Source organism: Siniperca chuatsi, linkage group LG3 (assembly GCF_020085105.1).
Source record: "Siniperca chuatsi isolate FFG_IHB_CAS linkage group LG3, ASM2008510v1, whole genome shotgun sequence".
Classification (NCBI taxonomy): Eukaryota; Metazoa; Chordata; class Actinopteri; order Centrarchiformes; family Sinipercidae; genus Siniperca; species Siniperca chuatsi.
In genome coordinates this window covers 24,822,250-24,844,540 of record NC_058044.1, presented here as the reverse complement: position 1 = coordinate 24,844,540, position 22,291 = coordinate 24,822,250, and the positions used below count along the sequence as shown (strand labels likewise).

General features: G+C 41.6%; 2 protein-coding genes across 5 annotated transcripts; one reads left to right on the top strand and one right to left on the bottom strand.

Moving 5' to 3' along the window:
- The first annotated feature begins 179 nt into the window (after nucleotides 1–179).
- zgc:175214 (uncharacterized protein LOC557610 homolog) lies at nucleotides 180–7,760 on the top strand. The gene is made up of 8 exons (XM_044191507.1): nucleotides 180–313; nucleotides 565–847; nucleotides 1,022–1,363; nucleotides 3,095–3,248; nucleotides 5,144–5,186; nucleotides 5,690–5,731; nucleotides 6,354–6,436; nucleotides 6,878–7,760. The coding sequence occupies exons 3-8, from the start codon at nucleotides 1,339–1,341 to the stop codon at nucleotides 6,996–6,998; spliced, it is 468 nt and encodes a 155-aa protein (XP_044047442.1). The 5' UTR covers nucleotides 180–313; nucleotides 565–847; nucleotides 1,022–1,338; the 3' UTR covers nucleotides 6,999–7,760.
- pdcd11 (programmed cell death 11) lies at nucleotides 7,753–22,269 on the bottom strand. 4 transcript variants are annotated; one of them, XM_044191490.1, is made up of 36 exons: nucleotides 22,137–22,269; nucleotides 21,478–21,600; nucleotides 21,045–21,191; nucleotides 20,708–20,872; nucleotides 20,213–20,374; nucleotides 19,966–20,086; nucleotides 19,624–19,799; nucleotides 19,325–19,432; nucleotides 18,868–19,080; nucleotides 18,616–18,740; nucleotides 18,457–18,517; nucleotides 17,472–17,618; nucleotides 17,072–17,323; nucleotides 16,779–16,904; nucleotides 16,474–16,668; nucleotides 16,104–16,274; nucleotides 15,784–15,997; nucleotides 15,498–15,647; nucleotides 14,548–14,660; nucleotides 13,797–14,296; nucleotides 13,539–13,601; nucleotides 13,100–13,196; nucleotides 12,857–12,946; nucleotides 12,555–12,657; nucleotides 12,215–12,392; nucleotides 11,851–11,907; nucleotides 11,623–11,745; nucleotides 11,338–11,460; nucleotides 10,954–11,119; nucleotides 10,512–10,646; nucleotides 10,249–10,395; nucleotides 9,811–10,061; nucleotides 9,263–9,431; nucleotides 8,947–9,100; nucleotides 8,551–8,716; nucleotides 7,753–8,308 (listed from the first exon to the last, which is right to left on the bottom strand). In XM_044191490.1, the coding sequence occupies exons 2-36, from the start codon at nucleotides 21,577–21,579 to the stop codon at nucleotides 8,137–8,139; spliced, it is 5,442 nt and encodes a 1,813-aa protein (XP_044047425.1). In that variant the 5' UTR covers nucleotides 21,580–21,600; nucleotides 22,137–22,269; the 3' UTR covers nucleotides 7,753–8,136. The 4 variants fall into 4 exon arrangements, with proteins under 4 accessions (XP_044047425.1, XP_044047429.1, XP_044047426.1 ...); XM_044191494.1 differs by having other exon boundaries at nucleotides 10,249–10,392; XM_044191491.1 differs by having other exon boundaries at nucleotides 22,171–22,259.
- Nucleotides 22,270–22,291: the final 22 nt, after the last annotated feature.

The following is a 22,291-nucleotide window of genomic DNA, read 5'->3' as shown; positions in this document are numbered from 1 at the left end:
ATACATGCATAGGGGTGTGCGCATACAGACACAAGCACATCAGCATGCTTGCAGGCGCCCCATTCGTCAGTGTCTGGCTCATTCTGCCTTCCTTCTGCCTACAGATTGGAGGACAGAGGTAGCGAGGGAGGGCTGAGGGAGAGGAGAGTTGCGAGGCAAAACGGCTGGTCACATGAGCAGAGATCTGTTTACAAACCCAAGGCAGAGCAAGAGCAAGGGGAGGAAGGGAAAGGCGAATTGCAGGCTCTCTCTGAGCACCATTAAGGATTGAAAGAGGAAGAGGGGAGGCCTGTCATGACAAAGCCAGCTGGAGGTGGGAGAGACTGAATACGACACACGCAGACACACTCTTGCACACACACCACCTTTGTCTCTGATTTTTTTTTCTTTCTCAATTGAGGGAGCAGATGGTTAGAGGGAGAGTAGGATCCCCCCCTACGCACACACACACACACACGCACACATGCACCGACTGACAAACACACACTCACCAGCAAAATACCAAACCCAGCTAGAGGACTGTTGTTGACTGCATGGAGCTGTCCTTGCTTTGTTTGGGCTTAGAGGGAAGCACATCTCTGGCTTCTATACTGAGGAGGAATACCCACAGCAAGATCAGAGGACTGGAGGAGGAGACAACAGAGGAGAGGAGAGGGGGATGAGACTTGTGAAAATCCTCTGTTAAAAAAAGCAGCTTTGGGAGGAAGACAAAGCACAGACTAATGCCAGATAATTACCTTCATTGGATGAGGACTGTCATTTTGAACGGTGGATGTCATTGAATTTGGTGAGGGGACGAGACTGCAGACGCAAAGTGAAGCCAGAGAGGCCCTTTTCGTCTGGAAATGTAAGTATTTCCTGTTACCAAGCAGCCTGTGTTGTTTATGACATTGTGACTGAGTGAGATTCAGCTTTTTACAATAACAACTCCTGCATCTGAAAAACAATCATTTCTTCTCAACAAGATTTCTTTGTCTCTTCTTCTCTCTCCTGTGATGACATCATTCTCACTGGGATCCAGGAGCACATGAGGTCTTCGGTCCCGGTCCAAACCCCAGTCCCAAATCTCCCAATCTTTACACAGAGTGGTTAATCCAGATTTGAGAATGCTGGGCAGCACAGAGTGCTGAGCCAACAAAACCGCACCTCCTGAGGATTTGTGGAATCTGAAGCAAATCTGAAAATCTTGATGGTTGTTTTTTGGAGGAGCTAAGTCAACCCAACGAGAGCGCGATCCAGCTCAGGGTGACTGAATCCAGGCTCCAAACAGATTCAGATTCTCCAGCCTTCTCCTGACAGGGTCTGAATTTACTGCTGTTGCTCTGGGAGTCAAATTTCATGCAACCATTCCAATGGTGTAACGGTAAGTGAGTGGATTTCTTTGCCGTCTGCCAAATACACAAGAGGTGGTAGCACGTGTACTTAGTTGTATCTCATACACTCAGTTACTTAGTTGCTTGCTGCTAGCTTATGGCTTCCACATAATGGATGTACTTGTGAAATGGTAGATTACTGAGAGTGGAGGCCTCAGTTAAAATAAGCCACATTCAAGGTCATGTTTGTTTGACAGCTATTACAACTGAAACTGAAGATATTTTACTCTCTAACCTTATCCCATGTTCCTTGTTTTGTTACTGTTGACTGGTTTTGCAGTGCATCCATGCCTAGGTCATTGTTGCATCTCTCATTATGCCACCCTAGGTCTTCCCTACACTACCCACCCTTGTAAATCCCCCAACCATGTCAAATTATCCAACCCATACCCCCCACAGTGTGCAAGCTGTAACCCATTCATTCACTCTAAAGAGAGACACATGGACATTTAGAGGCTGGCAAAGAGCATCCTCGCTGCAAATTAATAGGAACACATGTGGCCTGTGGAAGTGGGGCTTCCTTTGCTATTGTTTTACCAAATGGTCTTTAGTCCCCAGAGTTCATCCTATTTAATATACCCCACCCCCTGCCACCTGCAACACACACACACACACACATTTTGTCTAACAAATACACGCAGACAGACACCCCTACCCATCCACCCCCCAGTGCTGTCTCTCTCTCTCTCTCTCTCTCTCTCTCACACACACACACACACACACACACACACACACACACACACACACACACACACACACACACACACACACACACACACACACACACACACACACACACACACACACACCAGTCATCTCTAGAGTCTGTGGAACAGATGGTGGTGGGGTGGAAGTGCTGTCTGTCCTCCATGTTTGTCTTGTTCACAGCCAATTAATGTGCAGTCCTATGAGCACCTCACAGTTCCCTGGACACACCTGCATCCAAACAAAACACAAAACTGTTACGTTTAACCCCTCACCAAATATTTTACTGTCAGTAAAACTCTGCTTTTTTCTTTCTGTGGAGATGAGCCAAAGTGCCACATACTCATTGTCAAGCAAACATATGGCCAAGTTTTGGATCTGTTGGCAGCCAGAGACTCAAAGCATGGTGGCACTAGAAGCCTGTCATGGTACTTTGGATTCATGTTGCAGTTAATGATCAACAATCTCCTACTTCTCTGCCATGATTCCTCTTTCTCTTCACTGCACATTTTAAATACAGTTTTTACTGCTTGCAAATAACAATCACAGCTAACTCTTTCCTTGACAAAGGAAATGATTTTCACAGATCTTGAGAGTTTAACTGCTCTCAAACTTTTAACAGTGCAATTGTCTAAAGTCTATGCTACCAATTTAGACTTGCACTGTCAATACTAACAACTGTATGCTGTAGATCTTGGGGGAGCTTTGGTGGTTATAATGGGAAAGTAAACAATGATGTTGCCAGACTATTTTGAGGAGGTGAATGCAGTTTAAAAGACTGAGGCTGTAAACAAACATAAAATGCAGAAACCTATAAATAAACAGGTATTGAGGTTAGCTGCCTTGGCTAGTCCCACAGAATGACAGCTACTCCTCCACATTTAACTATATAAGAAATTATAGAGGAAGAAGTTCTATTAAACTTGCTTAAGCTAACATGTTGGACTCTTAACCCTACAAGGTAACAAGTTATACAAGTGTAAAGTATGTTATCTGTATTTGCAAACTCTTGGCAGGATGCCTGTGTGGTTTGGGTTCTCAGCGTTCTGAACACTACTGCAGCATGACGTCTGACATCTATCACCTCCCGCTCAATGTGTATGTCATTGTGCTGGGCATCGGCCTCTTCGTCTTCATGCTCAGCCTCATCTTCTGCTGCTACCTTTTCAGGTAGGTAGAGGAGGTTTGGGAGGAACATGGACTGGGTGACTGAAAATCTGGGGGGGAAACGAGGAAGGTACATGAGCAATGTGAATAAAAACAGGAAGTACAGAAAGAGACATGACATTGCAGCAAGAGAGCAATCCTGTTAGACGTTTTTGGCAGTTTGAACAAACATTGCAACACAGTTTGCCACAGCGGGTTAAAATTAATTCAGAACTACCTTGTTAATAAGATGTGTGATGACAGCAGCAATCATGATGTAAATTTATGGAGTGTCCACCTTGCAGAGCTGCCAAATATGCTACATATAATCTATAATTAGAACAGAAAAAATAAAAACATCAATCTATGCTAGTATTTATGTATATATGTATTTTACAACATTCATATACAGTATGCTGCAGCAGCAAAAGCAAAGCGATTCAACAACAAAAAAAAAAGTTAGAGCAAGGGGAGGAAGACTGAACTATATAACAGTTGAGCCGTTATATAGTTTGGTATTAGCATGTTGCAGCTACATGTCGGTATCTGTGTATACGTTGGCTGAAAAGTTTCTGTACAGAAATGTCAAAGACATTTTTGAAGCTATTTTTCTCCATTACATAGTTTGTCCACCAAAGATCACTGACAAGTTTATTTTTCAACTGCAAAATATCCTGCTCCATATACTGTACGTATCTTGGCCTAATCAAACTTTTTATATAAACAATGAATCAAGTGACTACATATTAACGAACCCAAAGAATTTCAGATCTACAGAGCGTTTTAGAGCCTTTTGGCTCATTGTTTTGGTTTTCCACCCAAAACTGTACTGTTCTGGTTCCCTCTCGCCGCTCTCATCAGTGTTGTTTTCAAACGTAGCAGGGAGCTGTTTTCAATTCTAAAACCCACTGCACGCTACCTGCCCAGCACCAAACAGCAGACAGACAAAGTTAGCAGATAACTAGCTGACTAGCTCGCTAGACCACAAAAAAGCTACAAGGAGAGTGAATATTGGACTTACATCAGGTGGACACAAACACAAGTCCAAATGAATGCTCATGTTGCTCCATGTCTGCTGGATGTGTAAATAAGCACCTGTTTGCTAACATGTTCGCCATATCAACTTCATGAGGTGATATCATGTCAATATTGTACTTACAGCTTGTTGCACTGCCCCATGTGGCCAAAAAATCAATTAGTGCAGATTTAAATACCACATTTAAAAGACCCTTATAAGAAAATTTTGTTTATAATGTTTATGTTAAAAATGATGCAACCAATCATTATCAAATTTTTCTCAAATATTGATGATTATTGGCCTCAAAAATCCAGCATCAGTCAAGCTGTACAGTGATATAAATACAAATTTAATCAACCGAGTAGCACATTTCTATAAGTGTATTCTGTCAATTTAACCACAGAAATTAGACTGTAATATGGTGCTAGGCAATGTGATGATATATACTGAATTTTGATGAATAACAAGGATGACTTAACTCAATGGTTCCCAATTTATAATTTTTTTTGCCTGTGACCCGCCAGTGTGAAGCAGTATCTCCTTGTGACCCAACGTAACCGGATGCATGTCCATAAGTTGTGAGCAGTTCAGTCAGAGTGATTTTCTCTTCCCAGATTGCTTCATTTTAATAAACCTGAAGAGGTAAAACTACGCAATAATTCTCAAGAAAAAAGCAAAGTTTGGAGAAAAGTCCTAAAAAAAAATAAACATAATTGAGTGTAGCAGAATTTAGTTTTTTTTTTTTTTTCTTATTTTCTACCTGGGTGATCATCTTTCACACCCATTCATCTCGCGACCCCTTGCGGGGGTTCGGACCCCCAGGTTGGGAACCACTGATTTAAGTTACAGTTGTTAACGACAGTCACATCTACTGTACAGATGTTATCTCTGTCTCTCTCAGGTTGAAACAACAAGGGACAAGGGAGCAGTTCAGCTACAACGAGGTATGTCACTGCTGTATCTGTCACAGTGGCTGAACATGTAACACCAGCTTCTGAAGCAGGTTATAAATACTACTATAGTATTTCACATTGTTATTGTCAACTGTGAAACCTAACACCGCCCATTATAGATGACCTTGGCTCCATCCATGTGTCATTACCTACACTCTGATTCAAAATTGTTAACCCAGCAGGTAGCAGGATGTGACAATGTGGTGCTGTACGTGTGGTGACAGTTGGTGACAATGTTTTTAGCTTCGGGGAAGGTTGAACTCCAGCTGCAGCTGTCTGTATTACGTGTATTCATAATGATTTTTTTTTTTTTTTTTTTTAAACTATGCAACAAACAGTACACACCACTTTTGCAGATATTTTTAAGCCAGTCACATCAGGATATTGAACCCATCTGAGGTGTTTTACACCATAGATATTCTGCCAACACACACTGACACATCATTCACCTGACCCAGTGCTTCTCTCCCTCCTCCTCCCTTTTCCAACTGTAGGTGGTGCTGAAGGGAGCAAGCAAGAAACTGAGCCTCCTAGGAGTAAGTCACTCTCTCTGCCAAAGCTTTTACACGTCACTTGTGCTAAACACACACATTAAAAACTGGCAGCTGTACGCATTTCATGTTACCCCACACTGCTTCCGTGCCAGCTCAGATTACCCATTATGAGCTGGGAGGGTTCGGTTGGTTAATTCAATCAATTTCTACTCTCCGATATGATTAACATGATGCACACTCTGAGATGTCCTGAAAATATCTTGTATCTCAAATGCAGCCATTTAAAAAAAAAAAAAAAAAAATGTCAGAGTGCCTGCTTGGCTCTCTACTTAGAATTAGGACTCCAGGAATAACTGCACTCATTCAAAATGCATTATAAAAAGATATCTTCTCTGTCTCTTGTGATTCCTAAAAAGACTGATTTTCTAAGTTCTTCCTTTTTTTCCCCCAAGGCAGCGTTGTCCAATCTCTTGTACAAGAGAAGGTTGAAATAGTCCTGTTACTTCAAATTTCAAATTTAATTCATTTACTGCTCAAATTTGTCTCATGTACAAATGGCAATGTTCTTGCATACAAGCCCACTGTTGAGTACAGATGGAGGGAGAATTTTTTATTTTTTTAAAAATCACACAAACTAACCTTGCTGTTATTTTTGTTCTTGCAGCAAACCTGTGCGGTGTGTCTGGAAGAATTCAGGACCAGGGATGAACTGGGAGTGTGCCCATGCTCACATGCATTTCACAAGAAGTGAGTGTTATTAAACTGGAAATTAGAAATAGATAAGTATAAATAAATAGTTCAGCAGTTTGGGAAATACACTCATTCACTTTCTGGCTAATAGTTAAATGAAAAGAAATGTCATTCTCATGTATGTACAATAGGAAGCGTTAAATGTTTTTTTCTAGCTCTTTTTGAAGGTTTATGCAGTGCATCTGTGGATTTTTGTTCTCCTAATTTCATGCTAATCTAAAAACATGAGAGCCACCAGGCTTCGTTGTCACATTTTAGACTAACATTAAATCACCATATAATTAGTAATAACTTCCTTTTTGATTAGTGTTGCAAAAGGTACTAAATCATGATTCCAGGTGTTAGTGTTGAGTGGAGTTGCTCCTGGTAAACTAGATTCTGTTGTCATGTTATATTATTATTTTAAGATAGCTGTTACTGTTTTTGTCTTGTCGTCAGGTGCCTGCTTAAGTGGCTGGAGATCCGCAGCGTGTGCCCCATGTGTAACAAACCCATCCTCCGGCTCCACACAGACGCTCCCCAGGGTGCGGAGGTTCCAATGGATCCGGAGGAGGTGTGAGGGAGCTTGGAAAGAGGAAACCGGACTCCCCTTACAGAAAACACACACATTAAATACACTAGGATGATGGACAGCGGTCATCTTTAGGTCATCTCACAGGAAATGTTGATAATGATCCCAAGTGGCCGCCCTGCTGCTGACCTTTGAGCAGTATGCCTTGCTGGGAATTAAATATTGACAGCACCAAAATGATTTGGTCAGATCAGTCAGGGAGTGGGTTGATGAATAGGATCTTTTCATAAAAAATGCTCCTAGTTCTACTTCCATATTGCACTGTTCACCAAAAAACATGACAGGAAAAGGAGCCAGATTAGAGAGCAGGATATCATTGCCACAGTCACTGGACGACTAGTGCAGCACTGCCAGAGGCCAACAACACTTCAGGCATTGAGTAGGATATGAGAGTACAGGATCAGTATGGATACCTCTAATATCTCAGGGGTGTTACCAATACAGCCAGCACAAACCATGTCAGTCACCCTATAACCCTGTGCCACACATCTTCAATACTGCCAATGTAGGTGAAATGCTCCAGCAGTCAGAGGTAGCCACGACGTCCGGCTGAAACCAAGACCAGCGGGATTACCACCATGACGATTTAAGTAGAGAATATTGTTACTGATTGTGTCCCAGGCCCTTTCCTTTTAAAAAGACTGATAGAAAACTAGTCTTGCCTGTATGTATTGTATGTAAACATGTCCCCTATATATTGTTATTTTGTATTTGTTGCTTTTAAATAAAATGTCACGTAATGTATTGTAATGGTGTTTGATTTATTGAAATTCTCTTCATAGCTCACACTCATACAAAACTGATTAAAATGAAGATGAGGAAATGTTAAATACCTTTTTTTTTTTAAACATTTATAGATGATTACAACCCACTTTACAAAAAGGTTTGTTGTGTTCTGCAACATTACATCATCAAACCCAGACTTTCCAGTTCAAAAGTCCCCCAGTCCATAAAAAAAAGCTAAACTACAAGGTAAGACCATTTTCAGAAGGAACCTGTATGAGTGTCCGCAGCCACAAACTTGTTTCCACGCAGGTGTGAGGCTCAGACCGAGTTTAGCACACTGCAGTTCACACACACACACACACACACACACAATGTGTGTATTATTGTGTGTATATGGTCATTAGTTGGCAGCCTCTGTGCCTTTAGCTTCCACAAACTCCATGGCCTTCTCTTTGACTGACTGGATGCTCTGCGGGGTGCCATGCTTCTTCTCGTACTCCAAGTAGCGCTTGAAGAAGAACTTGATCTTTTTCACTGAAACGCTCAGGTGGATCACACGGTCAAAGAGCGCCCTGCAGGAGACAGGAAGTTAGAAAACTCCATGAATCACTATGTGTGATCATAAAACTGGTCTACAATTAACCAGCTCATTAATGTCATGTTTTTATCATGTAAACCATTAAGGCTGATTAGTTTACAAAATAATGCATATTTTAGCAACTATGTTTACCTATTTATGAACAGAGAAGCTACAAGGAATGAAACTAAAAGTGACAATGGGGAGCCAGAAAGCAAAGCAAGGGCTTTTTCTCACCTAACTTCCTTTTGTGAGCCATGTTTAACCATGAGGTCGATGAAGACAGACCAGAGGTCTGTACGTTTCGGGTAGCTCGTCAGGACTTTGTCAAACATGGTGCGACCTTTCTCTGCATCACCATAGCGGAACTCCAGCTGTGCGAACTTGCCGATCACATCCACACCTGAGGGGAAGCATGACAATGCATAAAGGTTAAAACCTGTGGAGATACACAGCTGGGACAGGGAAACAGAATCTGAATGCTTACAAACACTGCACTCTGACAAACTGCACAGTGGAAAGGATGAGAACTCGCTGGTTTCAGTCAATGGTGGGTGTACAGTCCAAAAATATAAATACACATCAAACTGTTTTGTGACATTACGTCTACAGTGTTTGGACAAGCCATCTTACTTTCTTTGGAGGGCAGACTCTTCAGCGCCCTCTGCAGAAGCGCACTGGCAGCATCACTCTGACCCTGCTGGAGCAGGAAGGTCCCGTAGCTCAGCCACACTGCCTTATTCTGACGGAAACGCTTCACCATCGTCTTATACAGGCCCTCCGCCTCCTGGATACAAACATGAGACAGAGCAAATAGCGCACACACAGACAGAGACATCCAGACATTAGTGGCTACATAGTATTTCAGCATCAGTCTCAACAAATGGGCATGATGTGTAAACAAAGGAAAGCTCAGATGAGTGGTATTCAAACACTCAGCAGATCGTACCTTGGTCTTGTCGGACTTTGCGTAGATGTCCGCCAGCTGCTGGTACACGGGCATGGGTTCACAGAACTGCAGCGCCCGCTCAAACACTTTCTTCAGGCTGTCCGCTGTGCCATACATGTTCTCCAGGTTCAGCAGGGCCACCCACACATTCAGCTTCTCCTGCTCTTCCCTGGACCAACACAGGACACGTTTTACAAAAAAAGAAGCCATCTGTTATAATTTGTCTTCATCGATCAACACAACCATGTACATAAACACTGTAAGCTTATTTCAACAGATATGGACACACTACTTCACCCCAACACATACTATTATTCATTGGGGATGATACAAAGGTTTAGGCCAAAAAAAATACACAACAGAATTATATTGAAAAAAGTAACCAGTCACTCCATTCATATGTTGTTTGTTGTCGTTTGTTTATTGTTAGTTTAAAACTTATTTATCTTTCTGCTGCCTTTTGGTGGTCTCTCTGTAAAAATAAATGTATAATCTTAATGACACAGTTGAATAACTAAAAAATATTTATCTATAATTCTATCAATCACCTGAAAGAGATGGTTTTGAGGGCCCTCTCGGCCACAGCGCGGGCCTGCTCGATCTGGGTGGCCTGCAAATGGTGAGCCATGTACTGGAGCCAAAGCAGGGAGCTGTTGGGTGAGGCGAGGAGCAGGCGCTCGAAGGCAGCAGCATCCTGGGGCCGCAGGCTCGGATCCATCAGCTCAGCCTCCCGCTGTACCAGGGCCTTCTCTGCTGCCTTTTTCTCTTGCTCAAGCTCATGACGAGACTTCTTCTGGGGCTGGTAGAGAAGAGCAGTACATCCAAGTCAAAAGACAGGAAAGAAGATGAGTGATGAGTTTGATCAATTACAAACACGTATAGAGATCATGTTTCAACTGCATACAAAAAAAAAACCACGATGACAGAAAGTTGTATTCCTTTAATAATCCCAACATTATACGTGTGCATTTTTATGGTCAGCTCACCTTGCTGCTTCCGTCTTGGTCCTCTCCATCACTGAAGTCCCCCTCCGGCGCTGCAGAGGCAGGCTTCAGGGAGCTCAGTCCCACGTCCCAGGAGAAACCTGCTGCCACCTGCAGTCTGGGTGGACCCACTGAGCTGTGCGGCACCTGCTGAGAGAGAGGAGGGGAAATGTATTTTTCAGGTTCTGGATAACTGTATTACTGTAAGAAATCTATGGAGATTTGTATGACTGTAAAATGTACTGAGCAGCAGCGTATTCGCTTACTTTTATGGAATCACATTTGGGTTCTTCGTCTTCTTTATCCTCCTCTTCTCTGAAGTATACCTCTACTCCGCTGTCGTTGTCATCAGTCTTTGCTTTCTTTGATTTCTTCTTCGGGACCTGGGACTCTGCTTGTTTCTGGAAAATAAAAAACAGTAAAGAGCTTCAGCGAGCATCTGGCTGCAATCAAAGCTGCAGAGTATACTGAGAGTTTCAATGAAGATATCAATGCAGCATTTATTACTGCCAGACAAAAGGATAATGAATGATTGATAACTGAAGATGGCATTGATCTGTGATGAAGTGGTTTTCTTATATTTACTGTACTGTTCACCTCCAGAACCTCAGCAAACTTAAAAGGCTAGGTAGTGAGTCATCTACAATGAAGGAAGGAAAGAAAGAAAGTTTGATGCGAGAGTCAAAGGAAACTGAGGCCGTTTGTTACCTCTTTGCTCTCAGACAGTGTGCGTTTCTTCTTCTCTGTATCATGTTTCTTCTTCTCCTCTCCGATCAGACGCAGTGGCAGACCGAGAGATTCTGGAAGGATGTCTGGCTTCCCGGTGTCCAATGGGAGCAGAGAGAGGTTGACCAACACCTGCTCTTTGTCAATACTGAGGACAAGAATAGATAGAGCTGCACACTAAAAATGACATGACAGTATTGATTCTATAAATGGTCTTATGTAAAGACACACCATCAGCATTACGCCACTAGATTCTTCCTGTTTGTTCAAATCAATTTATGGTGGCTGGTATGATGACTTATTCCTTTCTTTCTTTTATTTTCAAACACTTTACAACCACAGAAAGGAAATCTGTCCTTTTTGTACCTGAGGATCTTGGTAGTGAGGAGGGTGTTGACGGGAAGGTGCTCAGAGAGGACCTTGTGGTTGTTGACAAAGTATTTAGTGGACTGCTGAAGTTCGGCTCTTCCCGTGATACTCTTTGACAACCTGGAAGACAAACATGTGAAATAAGGATGTCTTTAGGAACAGGAGTGAGGATACAGGTCACAATACTTGCTGAAATAACTACCCTATGGAGTTTAAATATGAATGAATGTACTATCTGTCCAGTCTGACGCCAGAGAAAGGCTGGGTGAATTTCTCAGTTACCTGATGAAGACCCCCTGCTCTCCCACAGACTTGACGTAGCCTCTGATGATCTGGCCTGCCTTCAGTTTGTCTACAGACAAAACTTCCGGGTCCTTCACTGGCTTGGCCTGCTGCGGGTTCAGCCTGCAAGAGCAAAGTTACAGTCAATTGCGTTAAAATAAGATTCATGTCATGAAAAGCTCTGAATTTGTTACAGAAATTCCCAAATCCAATAAAACTCGCTCATACCTCGTTGGGCGTAGAGACAACTGCCACTTGCCGTTTTCATTCCCAAGAAGGAAACAACTAAGGCAAAAGAGGAGGCAAAAATTAAACTCTAAATCTACACTTAAATAATCAAGTCAGATAGTGGTACCAACATTTTTATTTTATTTTAATAAATTGTAGCTGCTGATAGTTGATATTCTGTGCCAGCAGTTACCCATAAATGTATTCAGGGCAAAGTTAAAAAATCAACATTTACAACCATGACAATAACATTCTAATGATTCCAACAGTTTATTTTGTTCAGAAAAAAATAGCATAGCCTGGCTCTATCAGTCTAACTGTGTCTCAGACTGTGTGCAGTACATATTAAAAGGCATCTACTGACCGGAGCAGCTGATCCTTGCTGTACCCGTCCAAGGGGTTTGGCCTGTAGGCATCAGCCAACTCAGTGACAGCAACAGTCCCCATGCCGCCAAAGGGAAGTTTGACCAGGAGACCGACTTGTGGCTGAATATTAGTCACCATTCCCAAAGTAACACTGCCTTTCTCCAGTTTGTGGACACCTGGAAAACAAAAGGAACCCAGAAATCAAATGAATTGTTGTCTGTTTTTAGATTTAAACAACAACCTGAAGCAAGAAATACAGCCAACAATCATACGAAATAGCACGTAAAACGTGACGATGAGAAGCAGTAAACAATAAAAACAGTCTGAGCTTCTCCTACCTGTGAGTGACAGCACAAAGCGCTGAGGTTTGGAGTTCACTTCTACCACTTTGGCATGGACTGCTTGGCCCAGCTTGTATAGTTTCTCCGGGTGGCTGGCATCCTGAAAATAAGCAGAATGTAAACAATCACAGCAGTTTGAAATTAGAAGTTCACCTAATCTTTTTGAATTTTCTCTTAAGCTATGATAACCTTAGACTCTTGTGATTTTCAGCACTCGAACGTTAAAAATGATCCAACATGTGCTCATCCAATACATATGAAATGCTCCTGACATTATGTGGATACAGCTGTAAACTTACTTTTGGATCAGTGATCATGGCTAGCAGTTCAACTGTCCCAGTAACACAAGGATCAGTGGTGACCTCCAAAGACTTCCTTTCTGGATTAAACTGGGGGCAGAAACATGAACACAGTGAACTCATTTAAAGTTGTTTTGATTTATTTCTGACTTGCCGACTTATGATCAAAAAGTGCATTTTGTGGAAACTGCCGGGAAGAAATAAAGCAAGCTACTGCAAGCAATTATGATTTCCCAAACTTACCTTTGATACAAAGCAAGTAATTTCTTCCCCGAGCTTGTAGCTGTTTAGTTTTTCTTTTGCTGTAACTGGTTTGAAATCTGCACTCTCATCCAGTTTGCTGCAGAGAGAAAAAGAAACAGAAACAAATAAAAAACAGACAAACCACAAAATGTGTTGGAGTGGGATGAGAACAGAAAGAATACACATCCTGACATAAAGTATGAACAGCCTTAACACCACCACAGGTTTATATTATCGTAATTAGCATTTTTAATCTTTGTACAATATTTTATAAAACAAAAAGCAGCAACAATGTCAGGATGACTGGTTTGAAAATGAGAGCACTGTAAATTGACTAATTTATTTGAGGATTAAATAATATTCAGGTTATTGTGCAGTATATTATGATAATGCTGGCCGTGATAATTATAATGTAGAATTAACTGTAGTATACAATTACCTGGGTATAAGTGTGAGCTCAGGAATGGTGTATGTGAATTTGGGATGGGAGAAAGGCAAGAATCTGAAATAAGATAGTTGAGATTCATTTTAAGTTCAATACAGTTTAACAAATAAAAAGAAAATCATCACATTCATCTTTACACTTTCACAGTGGTTTTATGATTAAGAAATGGAATAAAAACAACAGGACAAAAAGTAGGAACTTGTGATAAGAAATGTTCCAACGTGTAAAACGAGACCCTCCAGCAGCATGTACCTGTGACTGGAGGCTTCTCGTCCTCCGATGACCCTGGCAGTGACCACACTGCCCACTTTAATCGAGGATGTGGGGAAGGATCCCCGACACACTTCTGAAACCTCCACCACTTCAGACACGTGCACGCTGCCTGTGCTTCCATCCTCTAGTGTGACCTGAATGGAGGTAGGCTTCACTGTCCGCACTTTAGCCTGCACAATTTCACCATAGCGGTGACCCTTAGAGCCTGTCTGGTTTTCTGAGGTTGTGCGCTGTCGTTTTGGTGCACTGCGCACCCACGACACCAGAGGGAGCCCCTGCAATTCCTGACAGCTGGGTTCTATGACCTCGACAGTCAAACTCATCCCCGCCTTCAGCTTCTCTGACTCCGACAGAAACATCTCATTCAGGTGGTTGCTAGTTTGGATCACAGTCAGCTGCGCCGTATCATCCAGTGAGATGATAGCAAAGTCTTTGTCGATGTGCTGCACCATCGCTGTGTACTTTGATCCTTCAGTTAACTGTGAAAATACAAATGAAAACACAGATATCAAAAGGTCGATAACTACAAGAAATGATTATGATCTGACTCTATATGAGTGCCCTAACATTTAATATATACCATCAACATTTGTGTGAAAATGTATGTGATATCAGGCTGCTCCAGAAAAGGCAATGTTGTGTTCAGTCTTTCCACAGCACATAAAAAAAAAGTCAAAACATTGTCATTGTTTTGAAACAACAAACTGGCATTAAGAAAAGTAATACTCACAGATTTCTTCTTCCCCACCAGCTTGGAAAGGATGGACACATGGACACATGCGGAGAGGATGTCAACATGGAGGATGACCGCAGTAACTTTCTGTCCTGGGGTCAAGTTAACACCTGGAAACATTGCAGCCAACAAAAAATTCTAATCACTTACATAAAGTGATTTTTCAATACATAAATAACTCATGTGTTAAAAGTAACAATGCAATATGTGAGAAATCATCTCTTTAAGGGCTGCGACACACACTGGTTTCAATTAGGTGAGAAGCAAACTGACTGTCTAATCACAGATGAAAAAGCACTATATTACAGGGCACGCATTGAGTTTACTTGATGGGGAGACCCATAGCTTAGGGGTTAAAGGGCCACTCCACATCTCTTAAGTCATTTCAGCTTGGGCTTGGAGACTACGAATATATAAAAGAAACCCTACACTGCAAACTGGGGACAAGTGTGAAAGATATGGGCATATACCAGTCAGGGAAAATCTAATGAAAGATGCTACTGAGTTATGGGAAATGTAGGATCCAGTGTTTCTGGAGTTTGACTCATACTAGCTGCATCCATTTTGAACAATTTATTTTTCATCTGCCTTTTGCAAGTCCCCCAACTTTATGGAAGTGCAATACTTAATTTACCCTTTTAAAAACACCGGCTATGAACTGCAATTTCCTTGTTTCCTGCCATTTCTCTACACTCTGTAACAAAAGGCTTAAAATGTCCAGAAATATGTCATTATGGTATATTGATAAGCAATATTTAGACCTTTTGTGTTCAATAATGCAGTAGCATCATTTACCCATTTTGGTTGATGCAATCATACCATGAATACCTGATACCAGTCTGTTTACAGTATATTATGCATGTCAAGACATTGCAAGAAATGTATGTGATGGCAAAGTATGTTGTTATTGTCGTGGAGGAGTGAAACACTTAAGAATTTCTACATACCCATGACATGGTACTTGGTGGCCAGTATGGTAGCGCTGCCCAAATCATCCGACTTAAAGGTGGCACCACTGTCCTTCGCAGTATCTACAGTCAGCTTAAGCTTCTGACCAACAGACAGAGCAGCCAGCTGCTGTCGAAGATCACTGTCATCTGAGAGTCGAGACAGAGAGACACTGAGGGCAAACTTCAAATGAAGAATAAAAGTAAAAATCAGATTTTTATTGAAACTACTTGCAAGAAGCAACCATTTCTGTCCCCAAAGCGGGACAGAGCAATGCAATCATACCTCTCATAGCTAACATTTCAGTCACAGCTCGTCTCTCCTGCAGGCCATTAATGAGTCTGGTCTGGGCATCACCCTCTGGAGATATGACCTCTGAAATCTTCAGCGTGACCAGGAAACGCCGTTTTTCCTCATCCAGGTTGGTCACTTTAGCAAACACTGTCTGGCCCAGCTGGAAGGCAGTTGTCGCATCACTGATGAACTTGTCGGTCATGGCCTGGAAAAAAATAAAAATAAAAATGTTTTTAGTAGGGAAAATAGATAAATGACTTAGCGGCAGAGAATTTCAGGTTGGAAATTACAACACAAAGCCTTATACTCACTGATTTGGGTGCAAGACCAACAAGGCCATATGGGAATTCTACAAAGACGCCATAGGACATGATGTTCTTGATCCAGCCAATCAGCTGCATTCCAACTGTGATTTCAGAGAAATCCTTGGCAACCACTCCTTCCTCCAGTGACCATCTCACTGTTGGTTTCTTGGTGAGGGTCTTTAACAGAAGAGCAGCTAAGGAAAACAAGGACAACTTTCCTGCTTTTCATAATTAGGAAATGTGTGAACTTACTTCCCGATAAACATCAAAGGCCAGTAAAATATTTCATACTGTACAGAATCAAATCAATCAAAGTAGGGTTGAGGTTAACTTTTCACTTCACACAAAATGTACAGACTTTTTATACACAGGATACAATATTCTGTTTGTTCTTGTTGAAGCAGATAAGGTTTGAGACGTTGTCTCCCTCCTGCAGGTTTTCCCACAGCAGAGGGCAGTTGGATATGTGATCAGAAAGGTGCATTGTGGGTAGTACAGCACGGATCTCATCAGGGAGAATGGCCACCTCCAGACCGTTGACTGACTTTTTCAGAACCTTGGCCTCCAGCCTCTACACACACACACACACACACACACATCACACAAACACACATGAGGTCAAAGTGTGATAAATTGAGATAGAAAAAAGAAAGAAAGAAAGGCATGAGGTCTTTAACTTACCTTCCCCACCTCACAGTCAAACTGGGGCTTGGCCGCTTCCTCAGTGTCTCCCTCCACCGCGGCCTTAAATGACAGCACCATCTTCGCCTTATCGGGGTCACACTGAAGAACTTTAGCCTTTAATACCTGGACAATCAACAACAACAAACAACTTCAATAAATAATTCACAGTCAAAGGCTTGTTTATAATCATTCCCAAATATCTTCAACAAAGACACCAAAAACCCTCTCAGCAGATCATCAAAAACATGATCCTCTGTGTCCACTGTGTCCACGCTGTTTGATCTCCTCACCTGCCCCACATAGAAGAGGTCCTCAGGACTGATGATGGGCTCTGAGCTGAGCTCGTTGAGGGGCACCAGACCCTTGATGCTGTTGTAGAAGCGAACAATGCAGCCAAACTCTTTGATGCAGACGATGTAGCCATGGGACACGCGGCCAGGACGGGCATCAGAATAGCTGAGGAACAATGGCAGGGAGCTTTCAATCATGGCCTTCTTTCTGGTCAGGTACAGCTTCTTATTCTCTGCATCGACTGACAGCACCTTGAGGAACATATTAACACACAAACACAGAAGAAACAAATATGAAAGATTATTCGCAAATTTGCCAGACAGTTGAAACTGAAGGTTACAGATCTTATTCTTGTGCTCTTCTCAGTGACTTTAAAACAAAGTGGAGAACTGGACTGACCCGACATTTGACCTTCATGCCCTCCATGTACTTCTTCTCTGGGTTCTTAAGGATGATATCAGACAGGTGGGTCCGGGGCACCAGGCCTTTAATGTGGTCAGACAGATGCACTATCATGCCATGATTCAGCAGGACCGACACTCTCCCCTTGGAAGGAGAGACACATAGAAGAAAGACAACGTAAGAAAGACAATAGAAACGGAGAGCAGAATGAGACAGGAAAACTATATAAAAAGGAAAAAATAATGCACCAGGGTAGTTAAACTGTGTCCAGCTTTAACTTTTTGTTTTCAGGCTCAATTATAGCAATTTACGCTGATAGCCAGACTGCTTCTAGGCAACATCTTTATTTTAAATTATTGCATTGGAGTTCCTAAGTCAAAGATATATTTGTTTAATATTTTGTTAATCAGTATATACCTCCCTACCATATAGACTTTAAATTTGGTAGATAACAAACCAAACAAAAAATAATTTTACTGCCTAAAGATCTGTGTGTCCATTTATGGTTTGATGGAAAAGAAACTGAATTTCAGAAATGTAGCTCTATTTAAAAAAAATAAATAAATAAAAAAGTAATCTAAATGAAAAGATGGGGTCTTTAAAGTATTTTGGGAAATATGCTTATTCGCTTTCTTGCCAAGGCAAGTTGCCTAGCAACCTCACAGTGACGACAAGACTCCAAGAAGTAGCTAAGACTTTTTAGACAAATGTGTCCTCTTTCCCAATAACTGGAAAACAAAAAACAGATTTGCATAGATACATTTATGGTGTTAGTATCCTCTCAGTGCACAGAAAAATGAAAATCAGACCCAAATTGATAAAGGAGGGCTCAATTTGCTGATCTCATAGTGTATGATTCAACCAGTTCATTATTTCAAAGTGGAAAGATGCCTTGTGTTGCTTTAACAGATTAAAAAAATAAAAAAATAAAATAAATCCAAGTCACAGGGTACTTGGATAGGTGGTGATGCTTTATTCTTACCTCCACAACCTGACCAGCTTGAAGATCATGGTATCTATAAAAAAGCCTCTCAATCACACTCCTGAAATCAAGACAAAGGAAGGTTGTCAATACATGAAATTAGAGCAGTGAGGTCCATGTTTATTATGGAATAAGACACATAAATGAGGTCTCACATACTTGCGCAGACTAACAAAATGAATTTGGTCCATGAGGCTGAAGTCCAAGATCCTGCAGGTGTGCTCAGACATGGCCAGCACTCTGTTTTCATTAGCTGGCTCATTAGACTCCTTCAGGTGGTTCCTCTGTCAAGAAGGACAAATAAAGTTATTACCCCAATGCTGAGTCAGCAGAATATTTACATATTTATAGCATTTATTCTTCTTAACAGTCAAAGTAGGTTTAAACATTTAAAGCATCACCCCGACTCACATGTACAAAAGCCAACGTTTTGTCTGGCAGTTCCAACATGGCTCCAGACATGTGGTGCATAGTGGTGATCTTGCAGTCCTTCACCACTTCACCAATGCGGTCACCTCCAGCAGGAGAGGGGTCAACTCTGGTCCCGGGCTGAACAAGGTAGCTGCGCAGGCTCAGGGCCACCAGACGGGTGGACGGCTCCACATACAGCACACAGGCTCGCACCTGGGTGGATTGATGCAAAAGAGCATTAGCCTGCCAATTTTATACTCCAATATAAAAACACAGTGAAAACCATTAACGGGGAAAAATATTTAACACTTCCATTTAAGATTATTAAATGATATGGTGCATTTCAATCCAGAATATCTATGAGCGTGACCAGATCAGAAAGCTGAAAACAGTGACAGACACAAAGTGATGCACTGTATTATGAGCCAAAAGGATCCATGTGCCAGGTCAGTTTTACCTTGGTTCCCTCTGTGTAGCTGGATGCCTGCTCTGGCTCCATGTGGAGAAAGTCCACCTGGCCACTAAAGGAGGACAGGAAGTCCAGGATCAGACCATGTTTGGTCACCTGCAATACCAACATGTAGGCTTTATTAAAATGAAACATAGCTAGCACTGAATTTGTGATAGTGACTGTCATGACAGCAATAGTAGATGAACAGAAAATGTATTCATATTATCATAATTTAAAAAAAAAAAAAAAAAAAAAAAAAAAAAAAAAAGGCTAAACAGCTTTACCAAAATAAAAGTTGTCTCTACCTTTTTGATCGTAGCTTTGACCAGAAGACCAGGCAGAAGGTTAGTGAGGTTCCAGCCCTGCTCGGTTTCAGCACAGGCCTGGGAGACGGCCGGGGGGCTGACAGAAAGGCGGACCATACGCCCATTGTTCTTTACTTCTTCCACTTGAGAAGTCACATACTGACCCACTTTCAGCTCTGGACACAGGAGAACACACACATGCTTGAGAGACGTATTGAATGTGTTTGATAAAAGCTGGAACGGTCCAGATGAAGCAAAACCCTACTCTGTATCAGAAAGGATGCAATTGACTGAGTTTATTTCCTCAGTAAATGACAGGCGATCTAATATACTGTGTCATACCTTCTGGGTTGTTGTGTTTGTCATTTGCTACTTTCTTGGGCAGGAAAGCTTTGGTTCCATTGATGCCAATGTCAACTATGTAGCCATGATCCTCCACACTCTCCACACATCCACTCAAGACCTGAGTTGTCACAAAAGAGAATTACAATAAATTGCTGGATAAAAAAGAAAAAAGAAAAAGAGGAAAGCTGAATGTTAACATTTTTTAAACCAAACATTTAACTGAAGATGCTCATTAATGACTCACCATGCCAGCTTTCACAGAGCTTGAGGTGAGAGCCTTGTTGACGAGCTTTGGATCGATTGACAGCTGGATGCTAAGAGAACCTCCTTTGGCCACATCCAACTTGGCAACCACACACCTGAACACCATGCCAGAGTGGAAGAGGTGTGGCAGAGAGCAGATCTCCTGTGAAGAAAAAATACAAGATCCACCTCTTGGATATCACAAAACATCCTGGGACATGAGTAAACTCTGACAAGAAAGAGGTTAATGAATAACCCTTGGTCTATCTGATTCTACACTCCACAGATCCGATAAAACCAAAAAGGCAGAGCTCACAAAAATCTTCCTATACAAAGATACTGATGTAAAACTGAATCCAGATTTTTCAGAAAATCACCAAATGATCATACAGACATTGTGGACTCATGAAATGTACATCACCAATGATATGGCCCACTACAACACGCCTTTAGCACCTTCAACAGTATATTTAAAATCATCACTCCGCAGGCCTACCTCTGTATCAGCTGAATCCAGTTGCTCGCTGAGTAGCTTGGTGTACGAGTCACAGATGTTCTTGATGCTGAGGAATCCTTGCAGGCCACAAGGCAGGCTGACTGTCACCTCAAAGTCTGTTACCTCCTTCACACAGCCCAGCATCAGCATACCCTCCTTCACATTCTGGGAAATGCATAAAACACACACAATATCAAGTCAGATGCTGCGCTGAATGCTCTGAACAGCCTTTTGATTCACAGTAACGTTACACTGAAAATAGTTATAAGAAAATGAATCTACTTAACACACATTTAACAATTTAGAAATATACGTTGGTTCTTGACAAATGTATTACCTTGATATGTAGAATTTCCACACACTTGGCTGCTGCATTCAGCGTCAGACCATCTTCTTTTTCTTTGCCCGTCTTTTGCTTCTTGAGCTTCTTGCCGTCCTCTTTGACCGCCCCCTTTCTTTTCTTTGTTTCTGCTTGTTCATTTGACTGCAAGAGAAAAGCAAACTATTGTTAACTATGGAGGACAAGTATACAAAACTCAAGCCAAACTTAACTACAGGGTAGATTGAGAACAGCTGATGTCCACTTAAGTAATGCACTGACATGAATTAGAAGAATACATTGCGTGATAATCCTCTTTTTGGGGGATAGTCATATAACTTATACTCAGTTCCATAAAGTCTTTTCTTAATGCTCAGTGACTGGTCCAGACAAAGTAAAGTTTTTTCAAAGTAGTATGGATACAGAAAGATAGAAAAGAGTGGAGCTCTACCTGGAACAAGTTGTCCACTTCTGTCCGCTGCACCACTATTTTACTCTCAGTGGGCTTCTTTGCCGTCCCTCCTCGAGGGAAGTCCTCCTCCACAGATGCCATGTTTGATGTTGTTTCACACGTCTACGAAAACCAAACTCACGGTCAATAAAAAGATCAGTTCAAAACCTCTTAACCTGCCGATGATACAAAAAAATGAGTTTATGCTAAGTGACGAATAGATGTAGAAAGGCATTAGACCACGTTTGTGCCTCTCATGTAACTCAACCATCGTTTTGACATTTGAGACTTACTTACTGTTACGTTACAGTGTTACAGATTCATAAGTCTCCAATGTGAAAACAATGATGAGACCCACAAACCTGGCTCTCTAATCAGACATTGTTTACTTCATCGCATGCACATCTAACCACTTTAACCAGTGGGAGAAATATAACCTAGTCCATCTAGATCAGTTGCAATAATGCAGCACATAAAGTTACCCCTCAAAATGCACGAGAGAACATTAACGTTAGCTAACGATACCTATATCACTCGAGCTAAACACAAAGCAAGTTTGCCAGCAGACAAAAGGCCTATTCCGATAGAGACAAACTCAGGTTTGATTTAAACATATATTAAATTGTTCCTTCAGTATTTATCATGAAATGTTTCCTTACTTTAACTCTCTGGCTTGTGAATATCAAGACTCACATGCTGTTCAGCAACACGCCATGATCACAAACCGGAAGAAAAACCCATATGGGCGTTTTATTCTTTGTCCAATCATAGACAAGAAAGAATGATTGACATCATCTTTAGCCATTCAGTGCTC